The sequence below is a fragment of the Amphichorda felina genome (assembly GCF_050947745.1).
Source record: "Amphichorda felina strain 45539 chromosome Unknown scaffold_9, whole genome shotgun sequence".
In the NCBI taxonomy this organism is placed as follows: domain Eukaryota; kingdom Fungi; phylum Ascomycota; class Sordariomycetes; order Hypocreales; family Bionectriaceae; genus Amphichorda; species Amphichorda felina.
The window spans coordinates 2,378,202-2,405,650 of NW_028145041.1; the positions used below are offsets into that span (position 1 = coordinate 2,378,202).

Below are 27,449 nucleotides of genomic sequence, written 5' to 3' on the forward strand. Positions count from 1 at the left end.
CATGAAACAAAAACATTTAATATCTCTAGGTCCGTCATATCTTCATATAATTCATCAAATATTATAGTAGTAAAAGGCCTTTGTAAGAAATCAACCGGGGGTGTGTCCCCCCTGAACCTCGCTCAACCAGCCATCCCGTCCTTAAGTAATGAACTGTCAGATGCACAACCTCCCCGCCGCTCGCTCTACGGTACCTTGTTGGCAACGTGCCCAAACAGACACTCCCAGAGATCGCCCTTGTCGACCACCTCGCCCGCCGTCCTATCCTTGCTCATGAGCTTGGTTAACGCCGCCTGCTCCAGCTCGAGCGTGTTGGCCGCCTCGAGGCTCACGTCGAGCAGCTCGGGCGTCGAGTCCCTGGCCTTGTCGGCGCGACGGCCCATGTGTTCCATGCGGCGCTTGACGCTGAGGTTGTATATGCTCTCCTCGACGGTGCCCGACGTGACGTAGAGCCAGACGGTGGTCTCGTGCTGCTGGCCGATACGGTCGACGCGGGCAATGGCCTGCAGCTCGAGGGCCGTGTTAAGGAGGGGCTCGCAGAGGAAGACGTTGTTGGCATTGATGAGGTTGAGCCCGCTGGAGTGGGCGCGGGCGTGCAGAAGGAAGACCTCGACGGCGGGGTCCTCCTTGAACCGCGTGGTGCCACCGTGGGTGTCGATGGAGGCGTAGCCGATCCGGAAGCGGTGGAAGGCCGTAGCCAGGACGCCCAGGAAGTCCTTGTATCTGCCTAGGGTCAGCATCTTCAGTTTCACAGCCACCCATGGGCGGAGGGGACATACTGCGAGAATACAATAGACTTAGCTCCTGGGTCAGTTTGTCGCAGCCACAGTAGGTGCCTCACCAGGGTGTCAACCTTGGTGGTATACGAAGGCCCGTCTAGTTCCATGTTCTTGATCTCCGCCAGCTTCTCCGAATTAAATGCAGAGTAGATCATAGTCTTGTTATCGATCCCATTCTGGTCGGCTCGAGGGCTCTGGTTCTCGGAGCTTTGGCCAGAATTATCGCCGTGGAGTCGGAGTTCCTGAGGTTTCATCGTGATGTCGTGCAGCTGAGATGAGGTGAGGTGCCTCTTGCAGACAGGACAGTTGCGGTGGGCTCGGAACCACATCATCATGCACTCTTTGCAGAACTGGTGCCCGCACACAGTCAAGACGCCCGTTTCAAAGGGTGTCTGACAGATGATACATATGCGCGGCTCGTTTGTCTTGGAGCCTGCCTCCTTCAGATGCAGAACTGCCATCACGTTAGCTCGTTGAATGCGAATCAGCATAGTCAAAGAACTCACGGTATCTGTGCTTGGCCTCGGCAGATGCCAGCTTGCTCCGGAGGTCCTCTTCAGCCCTAGTCATCCGGGCCAGTGCTTCCTCCGTCTTGGCCCCATCGTATGGCAACACGCTGTCTGATACGCTCTGCAACTGGCGGTAGTACTCTAGACGGGCATTCATTGTCGTCCTAAAGGTTTCAATCTCGGACTCAAGCGATGAGGCTGCCTTGGTCTGCTCTGTGAGCGCCTTTTGCGTTTCTTGCAAATGCTTCTTGGCGATAGCCAGTTCCATACGGACACGCTCAGTCTGATGTTGCTCGTTGCTTAACCGAGTGGTAAGAGCACGAAGTTCGCTAATGGCCCCGCGCATCGACATGTTCGCAATATGAGGCTTGACTTGGGCCCTGTGCTCGAACAGTGCCAGTAGCTTCTCAGGCATCGGGCCGTCACCATTTTTGGCCATGCGTATGGACGTCTGGCTTTCATAATTTACCAGCTCGTTCGTTTGGCCCATCATGGCATCCTGCCTATCGGCAATAGCTGCTCGGAGAGCCTGGACGTGGATGATCATTTCGTCCTGTGTCTTGGCCGCGTCCCCCATCTCCTCACCCGTCGTCTCGACGTCATCCTCTTCGTCCAGCAGCGACTTCAGCAAAAGTTGGACGACATTTTCGCGCCACTCATCAATGACATTCGCTTGCTGGTTGAGTTCGCCGTACAAGACCTCTAGGTTATCAATGATGCGAGCGCTCTCAATGCCCTTCTCAGATCTAACATTGAGCTCAGCAACCTCAGTGAAAGTCTGGCCCGATGCCTTGCGGGCAATTTTGTTCATGAGCTTCGTAGCCTTGCGATGGCTCTCTCGGAGAATTTCCCGTCGGATGGCCTTGGCTTCCTCGTAGCCTTCATCCTCGAGCTTCTTGAGCCTGGTGAACTCATCCGAGTCAGGGGTAGTCAGCTCCTTATTGTCTCTGATCTGGAAAAAGGCGTTGGCGCAGAAAAAGACGGCCTTGTGCTGCATCTCCAATGCAGTTCGGAGCCTACGTCGAATCTCTCCAACGCGTCCCCTCGACTCGAGCTCCTCCGGCTCATCCTCCGAGTCCGCCGAGTCGTCGCCATTGCGAGAAGGCCTCCTTTCGGCTTCTTTAGTACTCTGGTCGCCAATGGCAACCTCCAGCTCCGCACGGGCCTCAGCCACCATCTTGTCCGTCTCAGTTCGGACCTCTTCCCAAATTACGTGCGCTTCCTTGACTCGTGGTGAGTTCTCAAAGAGCTGGCCACGGGTCAGCTTGTTAGAAAGCAGTGCTCTCTGGTCACCCCTGATGGTATTGTCGCTATGGTCAAGCATGGCATCAAGGACCTCCTCGACTGTTCTCATCGGGCGAGATCTATTCTGGCCCAATATGCGGCGGCTGTACGCCCCAACCTCGGGGTGGAGAGCTGTCTGCCTGAGGCGATTTAGCCACGTTCTCATGTCTTCCTCGTACTCGTCTGGGTTCCAATCATCTTCCACCGGGTTCCCCTGGGCATCTACTCCGCACGCCTCCATCATTTCCTTGTATAGAGACTGATAATGCTGTTCTTCCACAGCAGTGAAGGGAACGCTGATGGCATAGCGTCGCTGAGGTGGCAACGCTATTTCATCTCGAACTAATGCCTTGGTATGCCGGAGAGCTATCGTGTTGAACAGCTTCTGGAAGACAGCCTTGTGGCGTTGGACCAAAGGTTGCCATAGCTGTGGTGCCGAGCAGAGCGGTTCATAGCGAAGGAAAGAGAGGAGACCATATAAATCCCTCACATCATCCTTAACTGGCGTTCCTGTAATGCCCCATGCATTGATTCGGGGTATCGTGCGTGCCACAGTGGCCGCTTGGCTGATGCCATTTTCAATCATCTGTGCTTCATCGAGGCACAGTCTCCACCACATGACTTGTACCAGGGGACACTTGGGCCGTTCGTATTTCCGCTCCTGCCGACGTGCGCGCTCGGGCGCATCATTGGCAAAGTGTATCTCGGCAGAGAGAACGCTGTAAGTCGTCAGGACAACGTCGCAATTCGCCAGTCTATTTGCCGTCTCATCTCCTTCGCCGCCGTCCCGCTTGCACCCTCGGTAAAACTCAACACGGAGACCTGGTGCGTGCTGCGCTATCTCAGACAACCATTGCTGCCTCAGTGATTCCGGCGTCACGATCAATGTTGCACCGCTAGCAATCCGTGTCGTATCGAAATCCCTCGCATCCAGTAACTCTGATCGTGACCGAGTATGCAATAGGACCAGGCCCAATATCTCGATTGTCTTCCCCAGACCCATCTCCTCGGCCAGAATGCCCCCTTTTACGGGCTTCTCGAAAGCACGATAGGGGGTATTGTCCGTCGCAACAGTATGGGTAATGTCATTCAAAAACATCTCCCTCCCATTCACATCCCGTACAATCCGCGAACTGTCGCTCAATGGCGCTAGCACGTCCTCGGCCAATGGCTCGATTCCACGCTCCCTAGACCACTGGACACCCTCTCTTTTCAATAGCCATTGCAGGGTCCTCTTCTGATACGGGAAAAGAGTCGCATCCATTCCAGGAATCTCGATGGACAGAGGACTGGGGTCGTCCCTGTCGGGGACGAACGCGGCTTCGTAAAAGTCCATGGGCGACCATGCAGGTTCAGCCCGTGTCAAAGTCGGATAAAACGTGTCAATGAGAGATTGTGTAGACCTCCGGTAGTCTGTTCGACGAAATCCGTTCGCTGGTGATGGTGTTGCGTTCCAGAACAGCTGGTATTCGAATTGTAACTTTACCGATATGCCCTTACGGTCTATTGATACGTCGACGTTGCTCCATATCGAGCCTGGAGAGGCCTTTTTCGGGCCCTCGCTAATTCGCATAATATCCCTAACTCCCTGGTCAATATCCTCGGGTAGCAATGAGACCTCCAATCCGATACGATTGTGGCCAACGCCCGGTTTTGACGTGATGACAAGGCTTTGGTTGCGGAGTATCAAGCGGAGATGAGACCCAGCGTCAGTACGCTTTTCAAAGTAGGTTGCGGGCTCATCATCGCTGCACCGGCGCGTGATAGACACACTACCGGTGGCAACACATAAGCAGCCACATGCAGGTTCGAGTTTGCGACGTTTCGGCGAACGCTCTGGTGTAGGCGAGGGCTCTGCTACGTTCGAGGAAGATAAGGACAAGATATAGTCGATGGCTTGAGATGGGAACGGGTCTATCGCCAAGTTAGTAACACATTACCAAAGCGTAGAGAATTAACCGAAACGCACCTTCAAGTCTGACAGCTTCGAGGGGCCCCGTAGGTCTAATGATACCCCCCCGGGCAGTCTGCTTGCTGCGTGCCATCAGCGACGATTCGATTCTTTTTTGATCACACGTCACGGGAATCGGCGGCGTCGCGTAAAGACGCGGCGACAAGCAAGAAAGCCCCAGTTTATGAGAGGGAGAGAGAAGAGCATGGTGCGCGGAAGAAGATAGGTGTGAATGAATCAGGGTAGTTGCATAGAACCTATCAGGCTAGAAACCCCCACCAATCGATAAGCCAGGGATCGACCGCATCACTATGTACCTATAGCGCGCCTCAAGTGGCGTTTGTGGCTGCAACGGGTGGCTCTTGCTTAGTAACATCGCGTCTCCGTCAAAATTTCGACGTCTCTCGGAAGGCATTGGAGGACAGCTGCCATTTGGAAGGGGACTAACGACAGCATCGAATTGTCCGCCTCGGGTGAGTAGCCAATGGCCTATGTAAATCATACTTCAGATTTTAACTATTTCTTTCTAGCAGCCAACACCATGTTTGAGCGACTACGGCCGTGCTTGCGCCTCGGCGCGCCAGCATGGCACACCATCAAGACCACCAGCCAGACGAGGTGGCTTCACCGAACCAGACCACAGCCCCCGATCCCGGAGCCCCGACCCTTCATCCCCGACGTGCAGACGTTTCTCATCCTAATCGGCCGCGGTCTAAGCAAGCACGCGTCCAAGTTCCCGACGTGGGAGTCCCTCTTCGCCCTCGGCGGCCAGGAGCTGAAGCAGCTCGGCATCGAGCCCGTCCGCCAACGCCGCTACCTCCTGCGCTGGATGCAGAACTACCGCAAGGGCAACCTGGGCCCCGGCGGCGACTTTCAGTTTGTCAAGGACGGCGAGGCCATCCTGAGGGTCGCCCTGCCGCCGGCCGACCAGATCAAGCAGACCAAGTGGGCGGTCAACGTGCCGCACCCCGAAGACCCGCCAGCGGAGCCCCCCAAGACTCTTCCCCGGCCCGCAGGATACAAGGTGACGGGAGGACACCAGATTGCGGGGCCGTACGCGCGCATGCTGAAGGACCAAGCAGTGAGTGTGAAAGTTACGGAGGGCATGTGGGAGGACAAGCGGGGACGCAAGATTGACGGAGGTGAGCGGAGACGGGCTGAGGTGCGCTTCAAGAAGAGATCCGCCGAGCGGAGGGCAGAGCGCGAAGCAGAGATTCTGGGCAAGATGTAGGGTGTGGTCAGGGTGATCGACCAAGCGGGTGGTGGTATATCTGTATAGTACGGCTATGTGTACCAATAATTGTAAGCCCGGCCAAGGAATGTCGGCATTGAACATTATGCGCTAGCAGTCGAGGACGGTGATTCTAGGGAGCTCCCAGTACTTGAGTGAAGACCCTGTGAAGGCCCAAGCTACGACGGCACCCAGATGTCGCAGGCTTTAAGGTACTGGCATTGTCACGATTGTTTTCTGCGTCGTCACGCTGATTTATTGGCCAATTGATGGTCTTCCATGCTTACCTTCCTCGAGACTGAACTGCCAGTCTCACTACCATATATCTCCCCATTGAGTCGTGCGCAATCACGATTATGGAACTCGCTGTGAAACTAGCACCGTGAAAGATTCACAGATACATCTATATTATTAATGGCTAATGAATAAAATATACCATAAATGCAAATAATTTTAAAGATTATTGTCCTGTGCGCAACCATATATCTTATAGAAGACGATATGTCTAGGGTAACTGATTGAGCTGGCTTGTGGCTGGGACTAATTTGAGAGCATAAAAGTATCCATGAATGTCGGACGTTGAGTCACGTTAATTGACCGTCTCCTTGCCCACAATAACCACCACGCGAAACAGGATTGACACACGGTGAAGATAGTGAGAACCAACCGCCACGCCCGTCGACCGTGGGCCAAAACTCAAAGTTTAATCCAACGTCAATCGGGCCTTTTTATCGGCGAGGTGCTTAGAGAGTCAGGTACCTGGTGCAACGCCTCCACCAGATCGTGTGTCAGCCATGACAAAGACCCAGGGTCCTCGGCCACGCAGCACCAATTCGGGCCCTACGGCGTCAGATCACGCACCTTATAGGGCGTAACAGCCGGAGATCTATTCAAGTGCATCGGTGGCCTCCCTTGTTGCGTCCTGGTGCTCCGTTTGGACGTTTGGGATATTATAAGAAGAGTCCATGGTTGCGTTTCTTCCATCGACTCTTCTTCATTCACACACACGCACACACGTCCACACACACAGAACTCGTCCGAACTACCTGATGACAAACATGCCCTTCCCTTGCCAAGCACGACGCGAATAGGAGAAACCAAAACCGGCAAATCTTGCATAACCGGCGGCCGCCCAAACAAAGGCGGCGACACGAACAACTTGCCGAATCGATGATGCCTGCTCCATCTCCCATCGCTTAGGCCGGGGCCTTGTCGCGCCCTCTGCTTTGTAACCAGACTGTCCTGCGCAATGTTCGATAGAGGCTAGATGCGCCCTTCCGCCGACAAGGGGTTTAGGAGTCGGCACAACGCCACGTCTGAGCTTCACCACCACCCACCAATCGACCACACTCGGCACCTGTCGACGGCAAGCAACGAGTCTTGGCCGACCTATGGAGTACTGTACTTCCAATCCGACGACAAACGTCCGTCTTCAGCAGTCCAGTCCATGATTCCGTCCTAGTCTGCCCTCAGTTTCCTTGCTATGGAAGCCGCTCCTTTGGCCCGACGACAGCATCGCTCCTAAACTGCCAACAAAGAGCCTCCGGCTAGCCACGATGATGATCCCAAATCCATCGGATGGCCGAGTACGGGGGAGTTGCCACCGTGTGCCAGAGGACTCGTTTCTGTAGCGGAAGAGCGAGCCAACGGAGTGCTGGTCGAAGGGTAGATAGATGGTGGCGGAGGATGATGGCGAGAACGCCATGCCGTCATTTCACATCCGCAGATTCCGACTGTCCTCATGCGACCGTCGGATGTATCATGTTTCACGGTAACGGGCCCTCATCATCTTGCCCAGGTATTCTGTGGCAACTTCGTGAATGGTTGACGTGCCTCTTTCTGCCTCATCGACGTGTGTGAACTCATCCCCCAGTGCTTCACCGGAGCTGCACCCACCCCAGAGGCACTTCACACGCCCCCTCACCTCACAACTCCAAGTACATATACGCACCTTTCCCCATTGAGGATTCAGTGCGGTTCTTCCAATCATGTTGATTGAACGAACCCGTCCAAAGCTGATCGTGGGCTGCATATTACCCCGTTTAGGTAACCTTGGTGCTGGGAACACGCTCTCGAGACATCTTCGAGAAGTTAGGCGGAACCTGTAATACATCCCGAGACCCGAAAGAGAAAAGCCGAAGGAAGGTAGTAGCATCGCAGGGCTCAACATTTCGTCGAGCGCACTCGAAACTGTCATTGAATGGCCAGCGATGTGCGACATGTCCCCTCATGGACACTTTCAGCTTGTCCCAGCTGAGGTTGCGGACTGGCATGCCCCATCTCCGCGGAACGTCATGGGTGCATGACCCGGTAATGGAGATCCCTGCTGGGTGTATTTCCACCAAACAAACACTCTACACGAACCCCGTCTCCAATATTCACCCAACCTCATCCTGCATTTGAGGATGCTAATACCACGTGCATGTAGATGGACACACAAGTCAGCCTTACCTGTGAGTACCAACATACATAGTATTTGCATGATACATATCGCTGAGACTCCAGTCTCCTGATATCCCTAGATCGGTTCCTGACGTGATATAATCCTACTAAAGTGCCTAGCTGTTGCTGTCACAGAGGAGGATAAACATTTGGAACGAAGACTAGGGCAAGCCGCTATAGCCGGGTCTATTGCAGTGTGATGGAGATATTGAAGTCTATAGGTAGCGAAACTACTAAGGTAAGTAAATTGCCTCTTGATCACTGACCTGAACCGAATTTCTGGCAGTTATTGATTATGTTTCGGTGTTTAGTGAAGTATCCGTTTGGAGCGTTTCAAACACACCATGTAACCTTTTGCCTCGTGGAAAGGTGCCCAAAGCTTGGTAAAGGGTGTGATCTCCTGCCGTGATCTATTTTTGGAGGATGCACAGCTAGCGCCCCCGTCGCCATGCCATCCACAGGGAGTGGGATGATGCATGGCTAATGTATTTGTTCGTTTGGAGGATTGCTTCATTAGGTAATTCAGTTGGTTTCTCTCCTTTTCAGCGTGACAGTTTGGGCAAGCCAGCCTAACAGGGCACACAGCCACCATATTCGTTGGTAATACATAGGAGTAGTGGTGAGACAAGATTGGCCCAGCTGAAGGTATAGGACAGCTGTGCATAGTCTTGTCATTTCTCTGTGACAGCGCAAGTCACCCTTCACGGCATGCCTCGCGATAAGTGCGTGGCAGCACATCTTCCTCCGGCGGGAGATGTCTCGGGGAGCCCCTTGGGCATACTTCTCGCTCAGTTCTTCTTCTTGTAGTGCTCACAGAATACCCGGCTTATCCATCTAGCCGTCGGATCACCGTTGCACCGGATCCGAAGCCCCCGTTTGACTCTCATCCGCACCTGTGCTGCATAGATGGGGAGAACTGACTATTATCACGGATGGTGAGAACGGAAACGGAAAGACTTGAAGATGGAAATAGCCCGTGGGTATTACGGAGGAGGCGAGTGACGGAATAATTATGATAGGCCAGGCTACGGGATGAGTACTGGGTGCCGGCACCAGAAAGGCGGACCGTCAGCCGGGGACCTAGGTATCAAGGATTCAAGGTGCTGAGATGATCGACCAGGGGGTGGCGTGGCGACGATGCGACGATGCAGTGTACCTGCTTATCTGAATGACGTTCTCAAAACTTGCCTTTAGCTGTTAGATAGAAACACATTACGGTCGATGGTTTAGCTTCTATGAGCAAAGGGCCCTTCTGTTGTGTCATTACGCATTTCTTTCGTATATGGTGATGCGGCACCTCCGTTATTAGCTCGTGGGGCAAAGAGCGAGGAAAGCGACAGTGCCCCAGAAGTCGAACCCTGCCGCACAGGTTTTAGTGATTGCAGTCCGCTTCGATGAGGACGCGTGTGGCGGATGGCGGAATATTCCATGAGGAGATTGCCACGCGGTCTGGCGTCGTTTGGAGACTTGAAACGAATCCTTCGGGTTTTAGAAACGTGGGTGACGTCCCGGGGTGCTGGACTGTGCATGTGCGTATGCGTGTGCGTGTGCCTGTTTCTGTGTCTCATGTCTGTTCCCAACTTTCTGTGGCGGCACTTGGATGATGTGGTTGCAGTCTGGCGTAGGCCACCAAATCATGAATTTGGAGGAGTTGAGAGCTGAAGCAGTCAAGAGCGACGACCAAGACAGAGAGTGCCTTGTGGGAAGTTAGACCCAAGCTTAAAAACGAAGGGCCGACATTGAACCAATCAGTGCGAACCTCGGGTAGCGGCAAAGCCACTAAGAATCCGTCAATTCAAGATTTTAGGCGAGGTGGGTAGGGAGTGGGGACCCCAAGGGCCCTGGGAGTGGGGATGGCCTGTGCAGGCATCCGCCCACTGGCCACACCCCACCTTCTGCTTCTCAGCCCCAACCTCAATCGTATTTCGTTTGGACGCTTTCTGACAAGGACGCCCTTTGCGCCAGTTTACACCCTTTTCCACGGTTGTCGATTTCTGTCTTGGGACATTCATAGCGCGGCCGCCGGGTGGATCGCTCCTCTGGCGGGCCCGCCTGGCCGCCCCCTCGGCCCCTCCCAAGGCTGTGCTTCTCATCACGCTTTTGACGGGCCAAACGCCGGCCAGAGGGCCAGAACTCAAGATACAGGTACTCCGTATGCATCTCCACTCTGCAATGGGGGTACCTGCACCTCGTGCAACTTGGGGAGAGATTGAGGGCGTGGCAGCATTGCTACGATACTACTATGTATAGTGCTATCTGCCTATATATGTACTCGCAGTAGCTAATGCAGACTACGACTGATCGCCCTTCTTGAAACATGCGCAAGGCGTTGGGGACGTGACGAGCCTTGGATATGTCCACGAACATCGAACATCGACACCACCCGGGTGAGCGGCTCCAGCAGCTTGTGGCAACAACTGCCGGGGCCATGGTGGCGCGCCAGGCCAGCCATGTGGTGGACAGGCAAGCGAGGCAAGGTCCAGCGATGATCCCCTCTCTGGGCCCTTGCGCGGACCCAAATCGAGGGGGTACATGTACTGATACTTGCTCCCAACCTGCATGGCCTTTTGCTGTTCCTGACATGGGTTCTGAGCATCCAGAACATCATGACTTATTACTAATGTTCCATTACGGACACGATGGTGCATGCAGCATTGGATCCAGCGCCCACGATTCACGGTAATACCCTTCGCCAGGCTGTCTCTGTACCCACTCCCCTACAAGCTACAAGGAGTCCAGGAGTAGGATCTGTCATGTTGAACCCATCGGTAACAGGGGGTTCGGGCGCCAAGCATCAGGCCAGTCCAACGTATGCCGCCTGCGTCACCAGGGGCATCCATGAGATGCGAGTTCCGGGCGCGTCCATGGCACAAAGTCTGCCCTACGGATGCCGGCCTCCTCCCCCCCAATGCCCACATCTATCAAATCAACGATGGCCGCTGTCACTCTCCTTGATCCCCTGGATTTGGTTGTCTTAACTCGGGTACGTACTCCGGTACCAGACCATGTACTTCCTAGCTCCCCTACACACCTTGAACGCCGCCTCGGGTACCCGTCGCAGATCCGCCGATTCGTCCCAGTGGGACCTGTTCATTCCCCTGCGACGTCCGACCCTCTTCCCAGGCTGATTCCCACGCCTAATTGACAATATAGACGCCTGGCCGCTCCACCACAGTAGCATCGAACCTTCTTGTAGTACAGCCTTCTCGCGGGGACTGCTCCCTAAGACCGCATCGAACTCTCAGCCCTGCCACACCTGAGCTCCTTTGGCACTTACACAGAAGTCGTCCCCTGCCGGTCAATCTGCCTTGGGAATAGATGACCCTGACACCACCATCCATACCAGGGGATGAGATATAAGACCCTGAAGGAGACCTCAGCGATATATATCTCCGTTGGGTTTGCCTGTCTGTATCGACACTCGCCCAATATCACAGCCTTTCATCTTGTTCTTAGATGCCCTCACTACAAGTCCAATCACTCCCTGTTTATAATCTCACACTACCATCGTTGCCTGCTATACGCTTCCAGAGTGCCTCTCCCCACTACATCTCACCACCTTCTGGACTCCTCCGAACCTCGCTAGGCAACATCAAAGCTGTCAATTCTCTCCCTCGCCCGGCCCACAGCCCAGGCGTCAAGGACAGCCGCATCCAACGGCGCAAAGGCCTCCGAAAGAACATAAGGAAGCCTACCGCCCTGCCTGGCCACATGGTGAAGGAAGCCAAGCAGTCCAAAAACTTGAAAGGGAAGAAACAACAACGACAACATCAGGAAAAACATCAAGACACCACCAAACCAGAAATGTCGCCACGGAGTCCTAGAATGAGCTCGGCGAGCTCCAAGCCCAGCAGCCCTGGCACAACATCACCATCAAACGCTAAGCGCGTCACAAAGGCCACAGTAAAGGACACAGACTGGGCCGATGTCACGGACCCCGAGGAGAGGCGCCGCATCCAGAATCGCATCGCGCAGCGCAAGTTTCGTACGGGCCCTTATCAAATACCCCTTTGTGAAGAAACTACCTGGTCTAACACTGCTGCAGGAGAAAAGGCCAAGGAGAACAAGGACAAGGCCGAGCGCGAGATGAGGAACCAAGAGAATGCGGGCAACAGCTATCGCATCCCCACAGCCGACGACTTCCTCAACGACACAGAACTGTCGGGGCTCCCCTGGGGCAGCATCAGTTTTGGGCACGTCGTCTCGCGCGGGCACGAGACCGAGGGCCAGCGCAGCAGTGGCCGCGGGACCTTTGTCGGCGACGAGGGGAGTGGCTACCAGACCGCCAGCGGCGGTGGGCGGCCCTTTGGGATCCCCTCATACACGACGGGGTTCCCACCGCAGGCGCCCAGCTACGGGAGCAGTGGGCCCGAGGATGCGTACATGGAGGACACCGCAGCCAGCTACTACAGCCCCGTGCTACAGGGGTTCAACCCTCTAACGCCGCAGTGATATTTGTCATGCGGGGATGCATTGTGTAAGTCGACCCGTGCCTCTCTTCACTGAGCTGCAGAGCTGACAGTCTCCCAGATAGAAACAGCGCTGGTTTGTGATTTTATCGGCAGCGGGTTGGTTGGGCCGAGAGTGACCTCGTCTTCACTTCACTTCTTGTGTTTTTACTGTATACCTACTACTACTTCCCCCCTCCACTTTGGACGGGCGACGATGGGTGGGACTTGGGAGCGACTCCGGCACGAGTTGCATGCGTGGCGGTGGAGGCATCAGGGCACCGCGCGAGGCGTTTGGGAAACAAAAAAGAGCACATACAGGTAACAAGGGAGGGATGGAAGGGACCGGACGAATAGAAGGGCCATGTATCTGTAGAATGCTGGTCATGGTACCATGATGAATCACAACGCGACATGTACATTTCAAGATCTTCATTCTACCCCGCGCCTGGATTAGATTCTAGGAGTGAGCATTAGTCGGCCGCCTCCAGGCAGCAAGTATCGGTGGTGACTCGTAATGATTTCTTGTGTACGGGGACGGACAGGTATTTCCTTACCCGCTGGCGATGCAATTGTCCCGAAAGGGCCACCACGGCTCCAACCGAAGGCGCTGAATACGACAGATGCGGTAGGTGCAATGAGGGCATTCGTGGTGCGGCTGGCGCCCTACTAGTAGAAACGATCCTAGAATTCGCAAATTACAGATTACTTATGCGCCTTCTCTTTTTTTTTCTCTCTATCTTACCGAACTGACGTTGGGAGGTACTTCTGCGGAGTCGGTTGGTGTTCTGCGCGACCACCGACATCCAGCGGCTGTCGTCAATCAGATGATTCAGATCCATGCCCAGGCCCCAACCCAACGTCACCACGTGTTAGTCTTTGGGCGGCAGTTGTCGATTGATTGATGGGCGATTGTGCTCTGACCACCCCCTACGCCTACGGGCCCTGCTTGCAGAGAATGAAAGGGGCGACGCAGGCGTGCAGCGTTGCAGCGTTGCAGTCGCGTGGGCTCACGAGGCAGATTCGGGTGCTGGCGTGGGCGGTTGGTGAGCGGTCGGACATTACCGGTCGAGTCTCGTGTGCCTCGATACCACTCTGGCATCTGGGAGGATACATAATATGAGCCATAATGGCGGATGCATCGCATCCATCTCCCCGGATTCTGCACGATTGTGCGAGTGCGCCCCAGCTGGGTCGTCCATGTCATCAACTGACACGTTGGGTCCGACCATTGCTGCATCAGTGCAGTGGCTAGTGCGTGCTACACAGCTGCACAAGCATCCCCGTAGGGCTGAAGCAACCACTGCACCAGTGCCCCAAGACGACGCCCAACTATAGTGCATCAAGGAGCAAAGTGCAGCTCTGCAAACACCCAGGGGAACACCCCGAGTCACCTCGGGTTAAATTTAGAACATTCTATGACTCTATCTAGAATGTATGCCAATCCCACTAGAAGCTGTGCTACAGCCCTCTACCCGACGATCCCCGGCTGCCCAATCGGGCAATTCACCTTCTCATCGGTGCTCAGTGGTTCCCTTTCAGCTTGCCTATCGAGGACTCATTATGTTTTTGACTCCAGGCAAGGCAGACACTATGCGTAATGTAGATCCTAATTCTTTACAAGAGGTTTTATTCCTCATGTCGAGGACTCGAGTGTTTGAACGGCCAGGTGCAGGTACGCATCAAGTACTGATACTTTACCTGTGAGGCTCTCTGTCAGCGCTACACCCGACCCACTGTAGACGTTGATCACCGAGGATCCCCAGACTTGAAACTCCGCGCCTCACCGCCCGGCAGAATTCACTACCCACTCTTTTTTTTGCTCTGGCCCTTCATGGTCTCCAAGTTTAGGAGACAGAAATCGCCATCCACTCCAAAGGCACAAGGCTGCCGGGCAGCTTCATTGACTTGCCAGCCCAGAATTTTCTTACGCGCCCTCCACCGCATCTGTTGCTAGGCCCTTGTTCTTTCTGTGTCGGGCGACATCTGCGTCATCACTGCATCTATTCTGCCTGCAGTGTCGACGAATTCCTACACACCACCTCAGACACACCCCGCGCCTTGTACCTTTCAGCTCCACCGGCTGTAGCCCTTCCATATTCATCATGTCGTCAACCGCAACCGGTACCAATGCCATCGTGACCGATGGGCATAAGGCCGAGAAGGGTAAGCTGATCTCCGACCTCCCCTCGTCCCGGACATTCCGATTCGGCTTCCCCCACGCCCCCTCCCCCCCATCCCCCTGACAAATGATGCTGATCGACAATCATCACCGCAGAGGCTAAATCCCTGCGCCGCCAAGCGGTGCGCAAGAGACTCAGCGAGGCCCGCAAGGAGAAGCGCCAGCTCAAGTCAGAGGCCAAGCGCGCCCGCAAGGCCAACGTCAAGCCCAGCGCCAAGTGGACCCCCGAGCGCAAGGCCGAGATGAAGCTCAAGAAGCTCGCCAACCGCCCGGCCAAGCAGGAGAAGCGCCGTAAGCAGCTGATGAAGCGCTCCGAGACCTTGAAGGCCCAGGCCGAGAAGCTCCTCGCCCAGTCCCAGAAGGCGGCCCTACAGTACGAGCGCCTTGTCGATAAGCGAAAGGTTAGTGGCAGTCCCCTGGGTGTGTGTGTGAGGGAGCGGTGGTCCCGTCATGTTTTGATGGCTAATGGCTTTTGCGTAGGAGGAGAAGAGACAGACGAAGGAGAAGGACGCCGAGAACCCCCCCGACCTGCTCCCGGACGACTCGAATAGCGATAGCGATGCCGACCAAGATGGGAAGAACGGATTGATCTTAAAATCTAAGAAGGGCGATAAGATCAAGACTCCCGAGTACAAGGAGGAGAAGCGCCGCAAGAACCTCCTGAAGCGTGCCGAGAAACTCAAGGTCCAGTCTGACAAGCTCATGGCTGAGTCGAGGCGAGCTGCCCAGCAGTATGACCAGTACATCAAGGCCAAGGCCAAGGTTAGTGGGCTTCCTACTGTGATGGTGTTGGCACTGGTTGCTAACGAATTTGATTAGGAAGCGGAGAGCGGCAACAAGGACGGGGAGGCTTCGGACTCCTCCGAGGAAGACTCCGACAGCTCCGACAGCTCCGGCTCTGGCTCCGACTCTGATGGCGGTGCTCCTGTTGCCGAGGAGGTTGGACCTGCTGAGGTCCCTGCAGGCGTCCCTGCCGACGAGGTTGTGCTTAAGAAGCGCCGGGAGAGCGATGCTGCCTCTACCCGAAGCACCGTCTCCGAACCCGAGCCCAAGAAGGAAAAGAAGAAGAAGAAGAAGAGCAAGAAGTCGGAGGAGCCCACTGAGCAGGAGGAGGACGCCTTCGTCGAAAAGACAAAAGAGAAGAAGAACAGCAAGAAAACGAAGGAGACGGAGGAGATAGCCGAGGCGGAGGTGGCTGAGCCTGAGGTTGCTGAACCCGAGGAACTAGCAGTAGCGGAGGAAACAAAGGAGGAGGAGAAGAAGAAGAAGAAGAAGAAGAAGAAGTCCAAGGACAAGTCCGAGGCGGCTGAGGACGAGTCCAAGGAGTCCAAGGAGTCCAAGAAGGCCAAGAAGGCTGAGAAGAAGCGCAAGAGTGAAGAGGAGGAAGTCGCTGAGGACAAGAAGTCCAAGAAGGCCGAGAAGAAGCGCAAGAGAGAGGCTGAGGTCGTGGCCGAGGCCAAGGACCATGCAGAGCCCGCCCCGAAGAAGGAGAAGAAGAGCAAGAAGTCGTCAAAGGAGGCTGAGCCTGAGGAGGCCGTCAGTGGCGACGCCGAGAAGTGGAACATTGAGGAGCTCGAGGGCGGCCAAGCCCGCCGGGAAAAGATGCTACGTCTCCTCGGCGGGAGGAAGGGCGGCGTCGCCGCGGACTCATCCAGCCAGAAGAAGTCCTCCAAGTCCAAGTCTAACTCAATCAAGGCCGAGGCTGATATCCAGAGGCAATTCGAGGTGGGGATGAAGGCCAAGAACGAAGGCGGCAGCCATCGACGTGGCCTCGGGGCCTGAGATGACTCAAAGAGATGTTGGCCTATGTACAGCAGCAGGACAAGGAAACGGGTATAGCTTGGTTTCGAACGAGAAAGACTTTTGCTTTCGGCCACCCATGTGTGGTAGCACGGCGTCGGGGCTAGAAAAAAAATATAGTGGCAAAATAGACAGTAATTGAAATGTAACCCATGAATGCTGCCGCAGCCAATTTGCCTCTTGCGCCATAATGTTCTGTACAGACCTCCCGTCTCCTCTTGAGACCGCATGCAATGATCCCGTCGCTTGGTTTCCACGCTCGTAGCCAGTAATCACCCTGCTCTGGACGGGGTGGATGTGTGTCACCCTTTGGCCGGACGCCGTCCCTCAATCCTCGCCCCTACGCTCGCATTTCGCGGATCATGCCCTACCCAAAGAACCGGGAAATCCCCTCGAAGACCAGCCCGCCAAAGACGATGAAGCCGAGCAGCACTGTTCGTAACCAATTGTCAGACCAGCTGCGCCCCAGAGACATCGGGATATTGGGGTTGTGTATGGGAGAGGGGGAGACTCACGCATCCAGAAGGGGGAGATGGGCGACTTGTGCACCTCCTTGACCTTCTTCTTGAGCTGGTCCTCCGACTTGCCCATGCGCGACTCCTGCGTCTTGGCGAACTTGGCGTTGCGCCGCCGCTGCTCGAGGGTTTGTGCCTGTCACACTGAGGTTAGCGACTGAGAGGTTGAAGCCTCAGCGTGCCGGGACGTACCATTGTGGTTTGAGGATGGGAGGAGGGAGATGAACGGGGGAGCTAGGGGAAACGGCGGGTTGCGATGGTAGCAAGATGCAGAAGCAAGCAAAAGCAAGAGTCGAGTATAACAAGGGAAAACGGATTAAAGCGTTGTCGGTAGCGCGATTTTCGCCTCCTTTTGTACTTGGCGCGCGGACGGCTTGGTCGGGTGGTGAAACGTGGAAAATGGACAGATTGACGGGATGAAGCTCCCTCCCTGGTGGACATGTGTCGTCAAGGATGGGACGTGTCCCCAAAAGGGCTGCGGCGGGAAGGCGCGCACCCACGCGTCTTGGCAATCCGCGCGGTCCGCCAACTTCGGGGACCCAGATCCCCTTCCCTTCCCCCCTTTGCCACTTTGGGGTCCTTGTGTGGCTGGAATGGAAAAACGCGGGGTGCACCGCCACACCGATCTCCAAACTTGCCCAGCATCTGCAGGTGATGCTGCCAACTTGGAGGTCAGTTCGAGTCTGGTGGTCGCATGGAAAGCACAACACCATCATGGCGCCGAGAATCCCGTTCCCGCGCCCGGCGGCGCTGAGGGCGCATCGACAGTCCCTCCTCCTGCGTCCCGCGACACGCGCATTCGCGAGCAAACCCCCCAACCCAACTGTCCGCCAACCCTCTCTCTCTTCCCTCTTCTCTGACAGCAAGAGCTAACAGAGCCGACCCCCCGGTCGCAGTCCGAATTCTACAAGACCTTCACGCGGCCCGTGGCAAAGGTGCTCCTCATTGCCGTGCTAACGTACCAGTTCGTGTACTGGTCGTGGATGAAGCTCGAGACGGACGAGATACGCGCCGAGACGGACGGTGAGTTTCCGCGACTGCGGAGGAGGGTGGTGTGATTCGATGGGCGCTGATGGCATGGCTTGTAGCGACGATCTCGGACCTCGAGGCCAAGGTGGAAGAATACAAGAAGAAGGCGGCGGCAGAGGCCAAGGGCAAGGACGCTTGATGAGCGAACCAGGACACAGTCATAGCTCCCTGAGGGGGGAAAACGTCGACAGAAGGCGTGCATTGCGGCGTTACAATGGACCGCTTACTGTACAATGGATATGTACGACCGGCAATGCCTTGTATACTGCACTTTATCAGGCGGCAGATTCTCTGACCGTGCCCATATTCGGGTACTGATATATTAATATGTCATCTATGTTGATTCATTGCGGCTTCCGCTATCCAAAAAAAAATGCCGAACAGGTCGCTCGTCTATGTACTGTATGCTCCCGCCCAACGCCATCGTCTTCACTCAAGACACAAAATCCAGCATCCCACATGTCTCGTTATAGCATGGCCGCCAGCACACCAAGTGGCGCCAGGCTCAGAAGCAGCATGGGCGGCACAACCGTCCCAGCATCACTAATTCGAGTTCGGGGTTCTCCGGGGTAGTTGCATGTCAACGTAGTTGAGGTCTGTATGCGTCTTCCGTAACTAGAGTTAAAGGTCGACATGCCAGGGAGTGGGCACGTGAAACCAAGACTCGCTGGGCAGCTCTGTACCACCTCGTAGCACAGTTCTTCGCAAGGCAATATCTCCTTGTACGGGCCAGGCGCAACCTTGTCGTCGATGAAGCTGTTTCGTGACTCGTTGTAGCGGCGATATTTGCTAAGCTTCTCCCTGTCTGACTCTGGCACCATTGTCCCGTTCGGAAAAGGCTGCCCGACGTTGCGCTCGATCCTATACCCATTGGTGCTCGAGTAATCCTCGCAACGGGGCATCGCCACGGTGCAGAGCCATCGTTTGTACGCCTTCTTGCAGTCGTCGCAATTGCGGGCAAGAGTGTACTTGGACGTTGTCCATGTTTCGCAGGGAATCTGCATCATGATCTTCTCGAAATTCGAGTACATATCCCTCGCGTAGTTATCGTAGAATTTGGCTAGCTCATTGGTGTCAAAGTCGTTCCCGCTAGGGACGGCCCATTGAGTCTCTGTGCAAAAGGCGAGATCGGTAATGACTTTGCAAGTTGTGCCTGTGGGCGCTCTTATTAGTCCGCATTTCTTAAATAGGACAAAAATACATCTCACCTGTCAGTGTCTGGAAATTTACGGGTGCTGAGACTACAGATCGTCGAAGATTAGATGTTTCATCCTGCCTTTTGTCAATGTCGGCGGCATTGCCATTTAGTCCCGCAACCTGGACGAGAACAGCGGTATAGTTTGACGTCTTGTTCAATCCCTCGAAATAGAACTGTTGCTTCGGAAGATTTTCTGGTCCGCCTGTGCTTATAGACGTATTGACAAGACCGGAGCCTCTCCCGTCGTTGTTTTTGTTCGCGGAGATTAGGGCAGTTTGCTCCATGCCGCACAACGAGCGTCTGATCCCATCGAATACAGGAAACCGGCTGTTTTCCACGAAGAGTTCGTACGGGGGCCCCATATCCATGATTCTTTGGGTGTCTGACTTCCTATCCGTCAGTTTCTGCGTGTGCAGCAGGGCAGCAGTCGAATCGCTGTCCATCAATAGCAGCCTAGGCACAGTCTTGCTAAGTGTGTCGAAGTGGTGGTAAGATGTATTGAGTGACATGACCAGCTCAAAATCGTATTTGCCCTCAAAGTCCTCTGATTTCTCCGGCGCGATGATGCTGACGTAGACCGGGCTGTTGCCTACTGGAAGTTCCACCTCGACAAGTCCTTCCTCGAAGTCTTGCCCGCCGTCGCTGCTGCCCGTCTTATCGACACTCGTTGGACACCCGTCGCTCGAGGTCGAAGCGACCAGTCTGAGTGGCAGTGGAACCCGGGATTGAGCATCCGGGTTGGTCAAATATGGCTGCACGCAAGTTGTTGCCGATATGTAGACAGTCTTCGACTTGCCGGTTTGTCGTCGAGTTCGTTCTTTTTCGTTTTCTTCTTCCTCCTCCCCCCCCTCCTCCTCATCCTTTTCCTCTAAATCAGCACCGTATTGATCTGTGTCAATAATGTCGAGTTTGTAGCACGCTGAACCCCCCGGCTCCATAGTCCACCTGACTGGCTGGTCCTTGCCAATGTCCCGCGGCCCTGCCTCTTCTTGTCTGCCTATTATACTTCGATCAAACAGGCCAAACTCGGGTTCATATAAGAGTTGTAATGGTCCATTTTGCTCGAGAGACTGGTCAAGATCGACGGAGGATTCGAGGTCGAGGTAGGATCGCAGAGGTGGTTCGGCCGCGAGGGCGAAGTTGGGGAAACAGAGAAGCCAGTATAGCGCCAGGATGAAGATGGAGGCAACGAGGGATGCTACCAGACGCGACTGGAGCGGGCTCAACTGCATTGTGAAGGCGACCGCAGGCCCTCCAGGGGGGCTCGTCTATGTCGCCTGGTTCCTCTAGTCGGGGCGTTTGATCAAGGCCACGTGCGTTTCTGTATCGGCCGAGTTCCTCCTATGGCGCCGTTATCGATGGCGCGCTTGTCATGGTGAGCGCTCGCGTTGGCTGGCGATGTACCTGGAAGTAAATAATCCGCTGGCGGAAGAATGGGCTGACGGGTTGTTAAAGGTTCAAGTGCTCGGCGTGCTCAGTGCTGATGATGGGTGAGGTCTTGGCGGGTTGTTATGAGTACGAGTAATAATGCCTGTACGAAGTACTCTGTACGTACCACATCGTTCTCCCTTTGCCACTTGCTGAATTGAGGTAAGGCGCAGCAGCCACACTCAGGTCCCGATGCACAGCCACCAGGGCAGGACAGGGCCATGCTCCAAAATGACGTCGCGAGGGCCATCTTTGTTCCAATTACATGAGCTCAAGCTACGGTAGGGCCTGATGATAGTATTTCGGTCGAAGATGTTGGGTATTCCGAAACTGAGCCACTTAATACCTTTGGTGAGGTTGTACATGGTATTGACTGTGTCCACAAAGCGGAAGAATGTCGTCTAAACGCCGGCGCCGCCTTATAGAGAGATGGGTAGTAGACTGCACAAATTGATGTCGTACATTGGATCAAACAATTAGTCCTAAGTTTTCATTCCGTACTAATAATACCTTCATGCCGAGAATCATCAGCCATTACTACCTAAGTTCCGTTGCCATCAGACTTGAGAGACGCCAGTTCATCTGGTTTTCACCACGGTCAGACAGCAAAATTCAGTCAGCACCAGAGCAAATATCGCCAAGGCCTAGGGCCATGGCATAGTCATCACCTAGAGCCCATGAGGCTCAAGCCCACCCCCTTGTGTTCTACCCCCGTCATGCCAGGACGGGCACGTCCCTCGAGGGAATTGCAGAAGTCATGTGCACAAGTGCATCAGGACCACCCGTGGTTGCTAGCAGACCCGGAAAATTGAACAGCTCGTACCAGGGTGCGAGTAGGTCGCTAGCGGGTGCCGATGGAGATTTACTCGGCTTTGTTGAAGCTCTCGGCCTTGGAGCGCAGATTGGAGGCGGTCGCGCCGGATCCAGCGAAATAGCGGCCGAGAGTCGGCGCAAGGAAAGATCGGAAGATGATCTGAGCACCGCTATTTGCTGTCAGTAAGTGGAATTAAGAGCTGCATAACATCGTCGGAGCTTACTGGAAGGGAGGCAGAGACAGCCAGAGGAGGAAGATGAACTTGAAAACAAAGTAGAATGGGAACCAGTAGACAATGTTGATAAAGCTTTCCATGACAGTGAAGAAAGCAAAGACAACCCAGTACTGCGTGCAATGGTCATGTTAGCCAGTGTCTGTGATGCCAAGGAGCGCAAGTAGCAGTTGCGGGAAGGGGCCTACCGTCAGCCACTGAGTGTCGTCGGCAGAGCCGGGAGTGAAGAGGGCATTCAGCGAGTAGTAGCCGGGGATGACAAAACCAGCCAGATTAGTAAGGAGCTGGCCGCCGAGATTGAAGATGATGAGGAAGAAGTAGAGAGCAGCGAGACCGATGACAGCGTAGGCCTTAGGGATACCAGCCTGGCTCTCAAGGTTGTTGAGGGCGGGGTACTTGGAGAGCTACAATGCAGCTGTTAGCACACGGGTAGGTGCGTGCAGGTTGCGTCGGGTCTTTTAATTACCTCCTTATCGAGTGCTCCAAGGTAGTTCTGGGCTTTTTCCTGGGCGGAAGCCATTTTGAGGTTGGACGACAGGAAGTCGGAGTGCGACGTCAGGGCTGAGAGGGCGGTGCGTGTGCGGGGTGACGAGGGTTTCGCGGAAACTCGGAATGGACGGCCTGCGATGGATAAGGGTGGTGCTTTGGGGCGAGAGCAATGGCTGGGCGACAGAAGCGCTTTTGGAGCAAGTCTGTGGGTTGCTGGAAGGTGTTACGGGCTGGCTTGTGAGCAAAGGATAGTTGCAAGCGACAGATGATGAGGGAGTGGGAGGGTGGAAAGAGCTGACTGACGTGTGTGATTTAATCGATGGCCACCCACTCTGAAACAGCGTCATCTGTGTGGGACGTCCTGCATATTATGGGAGTGGCTCCCTCGCAACATAGGGTACCTCAGTTTCGCAGTCTACATTGCGGGGCAAGAAGTGTAGATAGTCAAGAAGTACTTGTGTATTAAACATCCCACACACTTGCAGGCACGCAAAGCAGGATCAGAAGCAGGGCAGTCAGGGCCAGCAATGCCCACGGCGAACACCACCAACAACTCGAACACTGCGTTGCGACATCAATTTCAGCTTTGGCCCGAGGTAACTTTGATTCTCCTCACTGGCACTTAAACAGGACTCGCCAATTCAGTTCGACGCTAAACTACAAAATTCCGCGGGCGGCCAAGGGCAATACCGGTCACTCGTTTTCGACGCTTTCACATCCCAAACTAGCTAGCCAGTTGTTTGGCATGACGAACAGGTGCAGCGATGGTCAATGAGATCGTGCGCATGGACCAGGCTGGCTTCTGCTATTAGGGACCTGGCTGCTTCACAGCTTGATGCCCCTCATCGTGAGGGTTAGCTGGATGTTGCCGGGTTGGTGCTCTCTGAATAGGGCTTAGTGATTGTGCCGCCTTTGTAAAGTGGCCTGGTTGTTTACATTTGGGACAGGGACATGATTATCGACATAGTATTCGTACTCATAGGCACGACTTCTTCTTGTTGCGAGACGCATCATCGAGGTCCTCGTTAGCTTACCCGGTGGTTGGGGGCACGTGTGCTGCAGATATGGCATGTTGGGTAATGTATCATCAAGCCATCTGCCCTGAATAGGCGTATTCGTCCGACGGCTGCTAGCCCCTAGAGGCTATCAGTGTCAATGAGGTGATGGATCTTATTTGTATAGCGTTCTCAAACGCTACTGAAGGCAGGTAGGTGCGTTTTGTATGAAGCCACCTAGGAGATCGTAATTGGTTGATCTTCCAACACCATCTTCGAATACCCTAGCAATAAGTAACCTCAAAGCTCACGGTCACTACATTTAGCGCATAAAAGCGTATTACTACTACGGATACTAATAGATACTAGTCGTAAGAAGTAGAGTAGATGATGAATTACTATCATCTCACGAATACTCGTGAGTCTCGTATCCCAGGGTCCAAAAGTCTAAAGCGGCGCCGCTGATAGTGTGGAAGAACTGACGTGCATTGTTTGGACAAAAATAGAAGATCACAACATTTCTCTTACCACTCAAGTTTGTAGACTGGGTAAATTCCATAATATCAATAACAACATGTGGTACGATGCTACAATGATCTTAATCTCTTGGGACAGTTGCGATCACCTTCATTGAGCCTCACCAGCTAAAGTGGTTCACAAAATCTGCCCAAGATGTTTCGGACTGGGGGCTTTTTTCCTGTCGCCCTTTCGTACAGCCACCGCAGAAGACTGACCTCAGATGGGTGTTTGTGGCTGGACGAGGCGGACCCTCAGGAGGAATTCCAGCAAATGAGGGCCGGCCGAGCATGCCTGCTTACCTAACGCACGTTAGTGAGGGGTCCGTGCGCCTGCGCCCACTGATTCCCCGTTCATTTCTCCTCCCGTTGGCCTCGCAACAGGAAAACACTCCGACCACAACAACCGCCTGCCTTGCATCTCACGAACGATTGATATCTTTTAGGGTCGCGCATACCGGCAGGCCTCGTGCAGACCCTTGCGCATCGCGCAACCTCAAAAATTCTCATTCTGCCGCTCGTTTTTACCATATCGTCCGCCGAGGTTGGCTCGGCCGCAGCCTGTATAAGCGCTGTATCTGGTCGCGCCACTACTAAGCAATGTTTGTTGTTCGAGTCCGACCTGGATAAGCCTTCCTCATCGTAAACTTCCTTCCGCCAGCTTCATCATGGCTCCAGGTGACCAAACTCTGTCCAAAAGCCAAATTTAATCATTGTTTACTAACAACAAAAGTAGATGAGTCGAACGCGCCCCCAAGGCGCCCTACTTCCTCCAACACAAGACCACAATCCAGAGCATCAACTACATCAGCCCACAGCGCAACGACACAACCCAACGTAGAATCAAACGATTTCTCAAACATTCCGGGAATGTATACTCAGGGGTGGCCTCAACTTTCCCAAATGCAACCAGGTCAGCCAAGTTACCCGGGGCAACCGGGGCAACCAGGTCACCCAAGACACTCAGCAACGGGAGAAGAAGTCATGCTTCTGCAACAAGTTGCCAACCCGGAGGCTGGTGCGAACCATTTTCAGATGAACAGCATGAACAACCACCCCGTACCATCTCAGTTTGCGAGTCATCAGATGCAGACTCAACATCAGATGCAAGCTCAGCATCAGATGCAGGCGCAACATCAGATGCAGGCCCAGCAACAGATGCAAGCTCAACAGCATATGCATGTACAACAGCAGCATCTTCAAGCACAGCACCACATGTACCATTCACAGAACTGGAACGACAGCAACCTCGACAACGAAGCCAGCATCGACCATACCACGGCGTCCATGACTGCTAATGGAGACCACGACAGCAAAGCTGCCAAAGGCAAAACTTCCAAAAGGAGGTCAAATGCCAATAATGATGGTGAAATGAGAGATCTGTTTCATACCAACCGCAAACGCAAGCTACAAAATGTCGCGGAGGACCTCCGCGGTAACGAACGCGGTCCTAATGCCGAGCGTAAACGTCAACTATATGCCATGCTTTGGTAAGTAAAACGCCCCCTTTGAAACAAGCTCTTATTTTCTAACTGGGACAGGCTTGATTCATGCTGCGTGGAAAGCAGGAGCTCGATTCCACGCAGCCGTGTATACCACTCATATGCAACGCAATGCACAAATGACAGGGTGATGGTCCTCAACCCGGCGAGCTTTGGAAAATTGGTGCGCGTCGTCTTTCCATCGATTAAGACCAGACGTCTTGGAGTGAGAGGCGAGTCAAAGTACCACTACTGCAACTTCCAACTTCGCGACCCTCCACCTCCCGAGATGGATTTGGTGGGTGGGATTCCCGCCCCGGTTCCTGGCGCGGCAGCCCAAGCACAGGAGTTCGACTTCAAGTAAGTACATTTCACAGTAGCCATTTTGTCATTCTGTGCGGTTCTAATCTTGCCGCAGCTCTCCAACGACCCAGCCAAAGGATGACAGCAGAGGCGGACGTTTACCATCGCCCGAGGACGCCCCCAACTCACAGTTCACCCATATCCCATCACAGATCAACCATGGCCCAAGGTCACATAGCCGTTATGTTGCTTCTCAGGCTGGTACCAAGGACGCTATGGCTGACCCCAGCTTCAAAGCGCCCGTCAACCTCAGGTTCACGACAGATCTGGAGACTACACAGGATGTTAATGACCCTCTGGTGTTACCTCCAATTGACGCATTTTTGCCGCCACAAACCGACAAGGATGCCGCTGACTCCCTCGCGGCACTTTACCGGGCGCAGTGCACCTCAATCGTCGAGAGCTTCCGTTTTCTACGGGATAAGAGTTTTTTTCATCTGTACACGTCCTTCCATGGCACCCTGACGATGCCTGTGCAGAAGCTCTTCGCCCATCCAAGCATGGCCCCCTGGATCGAGCAGTGCGACATCATTCTATATCATCGTCTGACCAAGTTCGCTTTCTCGAATTCGCTCAAGGCGCTGCCCAAGCAGGTCCTGAATCGGATGCGGAACATATCAGAGCGTCTTGTGCCCCATATTATTGAATCGTTCAACGGACAGCCTGCGCATGTGATGCAGGCAAAGGTGGTCCCCGCAGCTATCTTCTCCGGGATCCTCGAGCGCATGACGCGGGTGAACCTGACGGCCCACGCTGCAGCCAGCTCGATGGTTATCGAGGCAAACAGGGACCAGATGTATGCGGATTGGGGAGAGCATATCAACCCACGCAAGATCGCTGAGAGCGTACCAAGCCGGGGAATGGACGACGTGGCCGAGCTCCTGATCAGCGAAATGCCACGCCTCGTGGGTGCCAAGCATCTAAGCTTAGACGGACAAGAGGACGAATCGAATGGGTCCGCGCCGTCTGCCGTTGATCGAATGCGGAATTTTTTAATGGGCCTCCCAGAGCGGTTCCCCTACGCATCACACGCAGACATCGTCTGGTGTGTGGAGAGGGTAGGGACAGCTATCGCGAGGGAGCTTACAATGAAGGGATGTACCAGTTTCAGCGCTTGGTGGGTTGCAAAGACGTTTATGGACGAAGATGCCTGGTTTCTGGCTGAGGTTGGGGGATTCCTGCATACTAAGAAGCTGCGGGAGGAACCTGCAGGACCCACGCAGGGAACATCAGTGGTGGCGGAAGGCGGGCAGAAAGAGCCCAGCATAGACAACGCGGACCTGGACGTGGAGATGGGACCCACATCTCGGGAGCCCATGTCTGTGTCAGAGTCGCCAGGGCGGTCAGACCGCGCACCATTCCCGCCGAAACGCAGCCAGGCGGCAGAGACGGCAGGGGATTCACACGAAGACAGTGGTATTGGGATCCGGACACCCGAGACGGACTTTCCGATGGAGAAGTTCGCCTTCACAGAGGGGGATAATGCGGAGCTCACGTACTAGATGGGATGGGACGAGACTGATCCTGAGGTGACGAAGGAACGAAACGATGAAACGGGATTTTATGGATGAACGGTACATTACGGGTTTCAGGATATCCAGTCACCGGATACCGGTGTATTATTTCAGCATTCTTTGGGCATTTGTCAGTTGGGTGGATGTTGGACAGCATTGGTTCACGGAACCTTGAGTGTTGTGACCTTGTGGTTCTTGGCTTATTACTGCGACTCGGATACAGCTGCTGTACAACTGTTGTTTGGAGTAT

At 54.4% G+C, this 27,449-nt stretch overlaps 9 protein-coding genes across 9 annotated transcripts; 5 read left to right on the plus strand and 4 right to left on the minus strand.

Annotated features, from left to right (window-relative positions):
• Positions 1 to 185: 185 nt before the first annotated feature.
• ACO1O0_009318 (E3 ubiquitin-protein ligase IRC20) lies at positions 186 to 4,617 on the minus strand (the record flags this gene model as incomplete). The annotated part of the gene is made up of 4 exons (XM_083198667.1): positions 186 to 723; positions 780 to 1,233; positions 1,286 to 4,486; positions 4,542 to 4,617. The coding sequence occupies 4 exons, from the start codon at positions 4,615 to 4,617 to the stop codon at positions 186 to 188; spliced, it is 4,269 nt and encodes a 1,422-aa protein (XP_083046402.1).
• A 447-nt stretch (positions 4,618 to 5,064) lies between these two features.
• Positions 5,065 to 5,754, plus strand: FYV4 (mitochondrial 37S ribosomal protein mS41; the record flags this gene model as incomplete). The annotated part of the gene is made up of 1 exon (XM_083198668.1): positions 5,065 to 5,754. One exon carries the CDS (start codon positions 5,065 to 5,067, stop codon positions 5,752 to 5,754), a length of 690 nt encoding a protein of 229 aa, XP_083046403.1.
• Positions 5,755 to 12,000: 6,246 nt separating this feature from the next.
• Positions 12,001 to 12,648, plus strand: ACO1O0_009320 (bZIP transcription factor; the record flags this gene model as incomplete). The annotated part of the gene is made up of 2 exons (XM_083198669.1): positions 12,001 to 12,181; positions 12,242 to 12,648. 2 exons carry the CDS (start codon positions 12,001 to 12,003, stop codon positions 12,646 to 12,648), a joined length of 588 nt encoding a protein of 195 aa, XP_083046404.1.
• A 2,101-nt stretch (positions 12,649 to 14,749) lies between these two features.
• On the plus strand, positions 14,750 to 16,608 carry ACO1O0_009321 (small acidic protein family-domain-containing protein; the record flags this gene model as incomplete). Its single annotated transcript, XM_083198670.1, has 4 exons — positions 14,750 to 14,810; positions 14,923 to 15,227; positions 15,307 to 15,588; positions 15,646 to 16,608. 4 exons carry the CDS (start codon positions 14,750 to 14,752, stop codon positions 16,606 to 16,608), a joined length of 1,611 nt encoding a protein of 536 aa, XP_083046405.1.
• Positions 16,609 to 16,993: 385 nt separating this feature from the next.
• Positions 16,994 to 17,336, minus strand: ACO1O0_009322 (RAMP4 family protein; the record flags this gene model as incomplete). The annotated part of the gene is made up of 3 exons (XM_083198671.1): positions 16,994 to 17,058; positions 17,142 to 17,277; positions 17,334 to 17,336. The coding sequence occupies 3 exons, from the start codon at positions 17,334 to 17,336 to the stop codon at positions 16,994 to 16,996; spliced, it is 204 nt and encodes a 67-aa protein (XP_083046406.1).
• A 519-nt stretch (positions 17,337 to 17,855) lies between these two features.
• ACO1O0_009323 (uncharacterized protein) lies at positions 17,856 to 18,309 on the plus strand (the record flags this gene model as incomplete). Its single annotated transcript, XM_083198672.1, has 3 exons — positions 17,856 to 17,922; positions 18,018 to 18,164; positions 18,230 to 18,309. 3 exons carry the CDS (start codon positions 17,856 to 17,858, stop codon positions 18,307 to 18,309), a joined length of 294 nt encoding a protein of 97 aa, XP_083046407.1.
• Positions 18,310 to 18,637: 328 nt separating this feature from the next.
• ACO1O0_009324 (stretch-activated Ca2+-permeable channel component-domain-containing protein) lies at positions 18,638 to 20,600 on the minus strand (the record flags this gene model as incomplete). The annotated part of the gene is made up of 2 exons (XM_083198673.1): positions 18,638 to 19,323; positions 19,379 to 20,600. The coding sequence occupies 2 exons, from the start codon at positions 20,598 to 20,600 to the stop codon at positions 18,638 to 18,640; spliced, it is 1,908 nt and encodes a 635-aa protein (XP_083046408.1).
• A 1,058-nt stretch (positions 20,601 to 21,658) lies between these two features.
• Positions 21,659 to 22,362, minus strand: YOP1 (TB2/DP1, HVA22 family-domain-containing protein; the record flags this gene model as incomplete). The annotated part of the gene is made up of 4 exons (XM_083198674.1): positions 21,659 to 21,779; positions 21,834 to 21,955; positions 22,031 to 22,246; positions 22,309 to 22,362. The coding sequence occupies 4 exons, from the start codon at positions 22,360 to 22,362 to the stop codon at positions 21,659 to 21,661; spliced, it is 513 nt and encodes a 170-aa protein (XP_083046409.1).
• Positions 22,363 to 24,825: 2,463 nt separating this feature from the next.
• Positions 24,826 to 27,187, plus strand: ACO1O0_009326 (RFX DNA-binding domain-containing protein; the record flags this gene model as incomplete). The annotated part of the gene is made up of 3 exons (XM_083198675.1): positions 24,826 to 25,331; positions 25,470 to 25,682; positions 25,741 to 27,187. 3 exons carry the CDS (start codon positions 24,826 to 24,828, stop codon positions 27,185 to 27,187), a joined length of 2,166 nt encoding a protein of 721 aa, XP_083046410.1.
• Between the last annotated feature and the right edge of the window lie 262 nt (positions 27,188 to 27,449).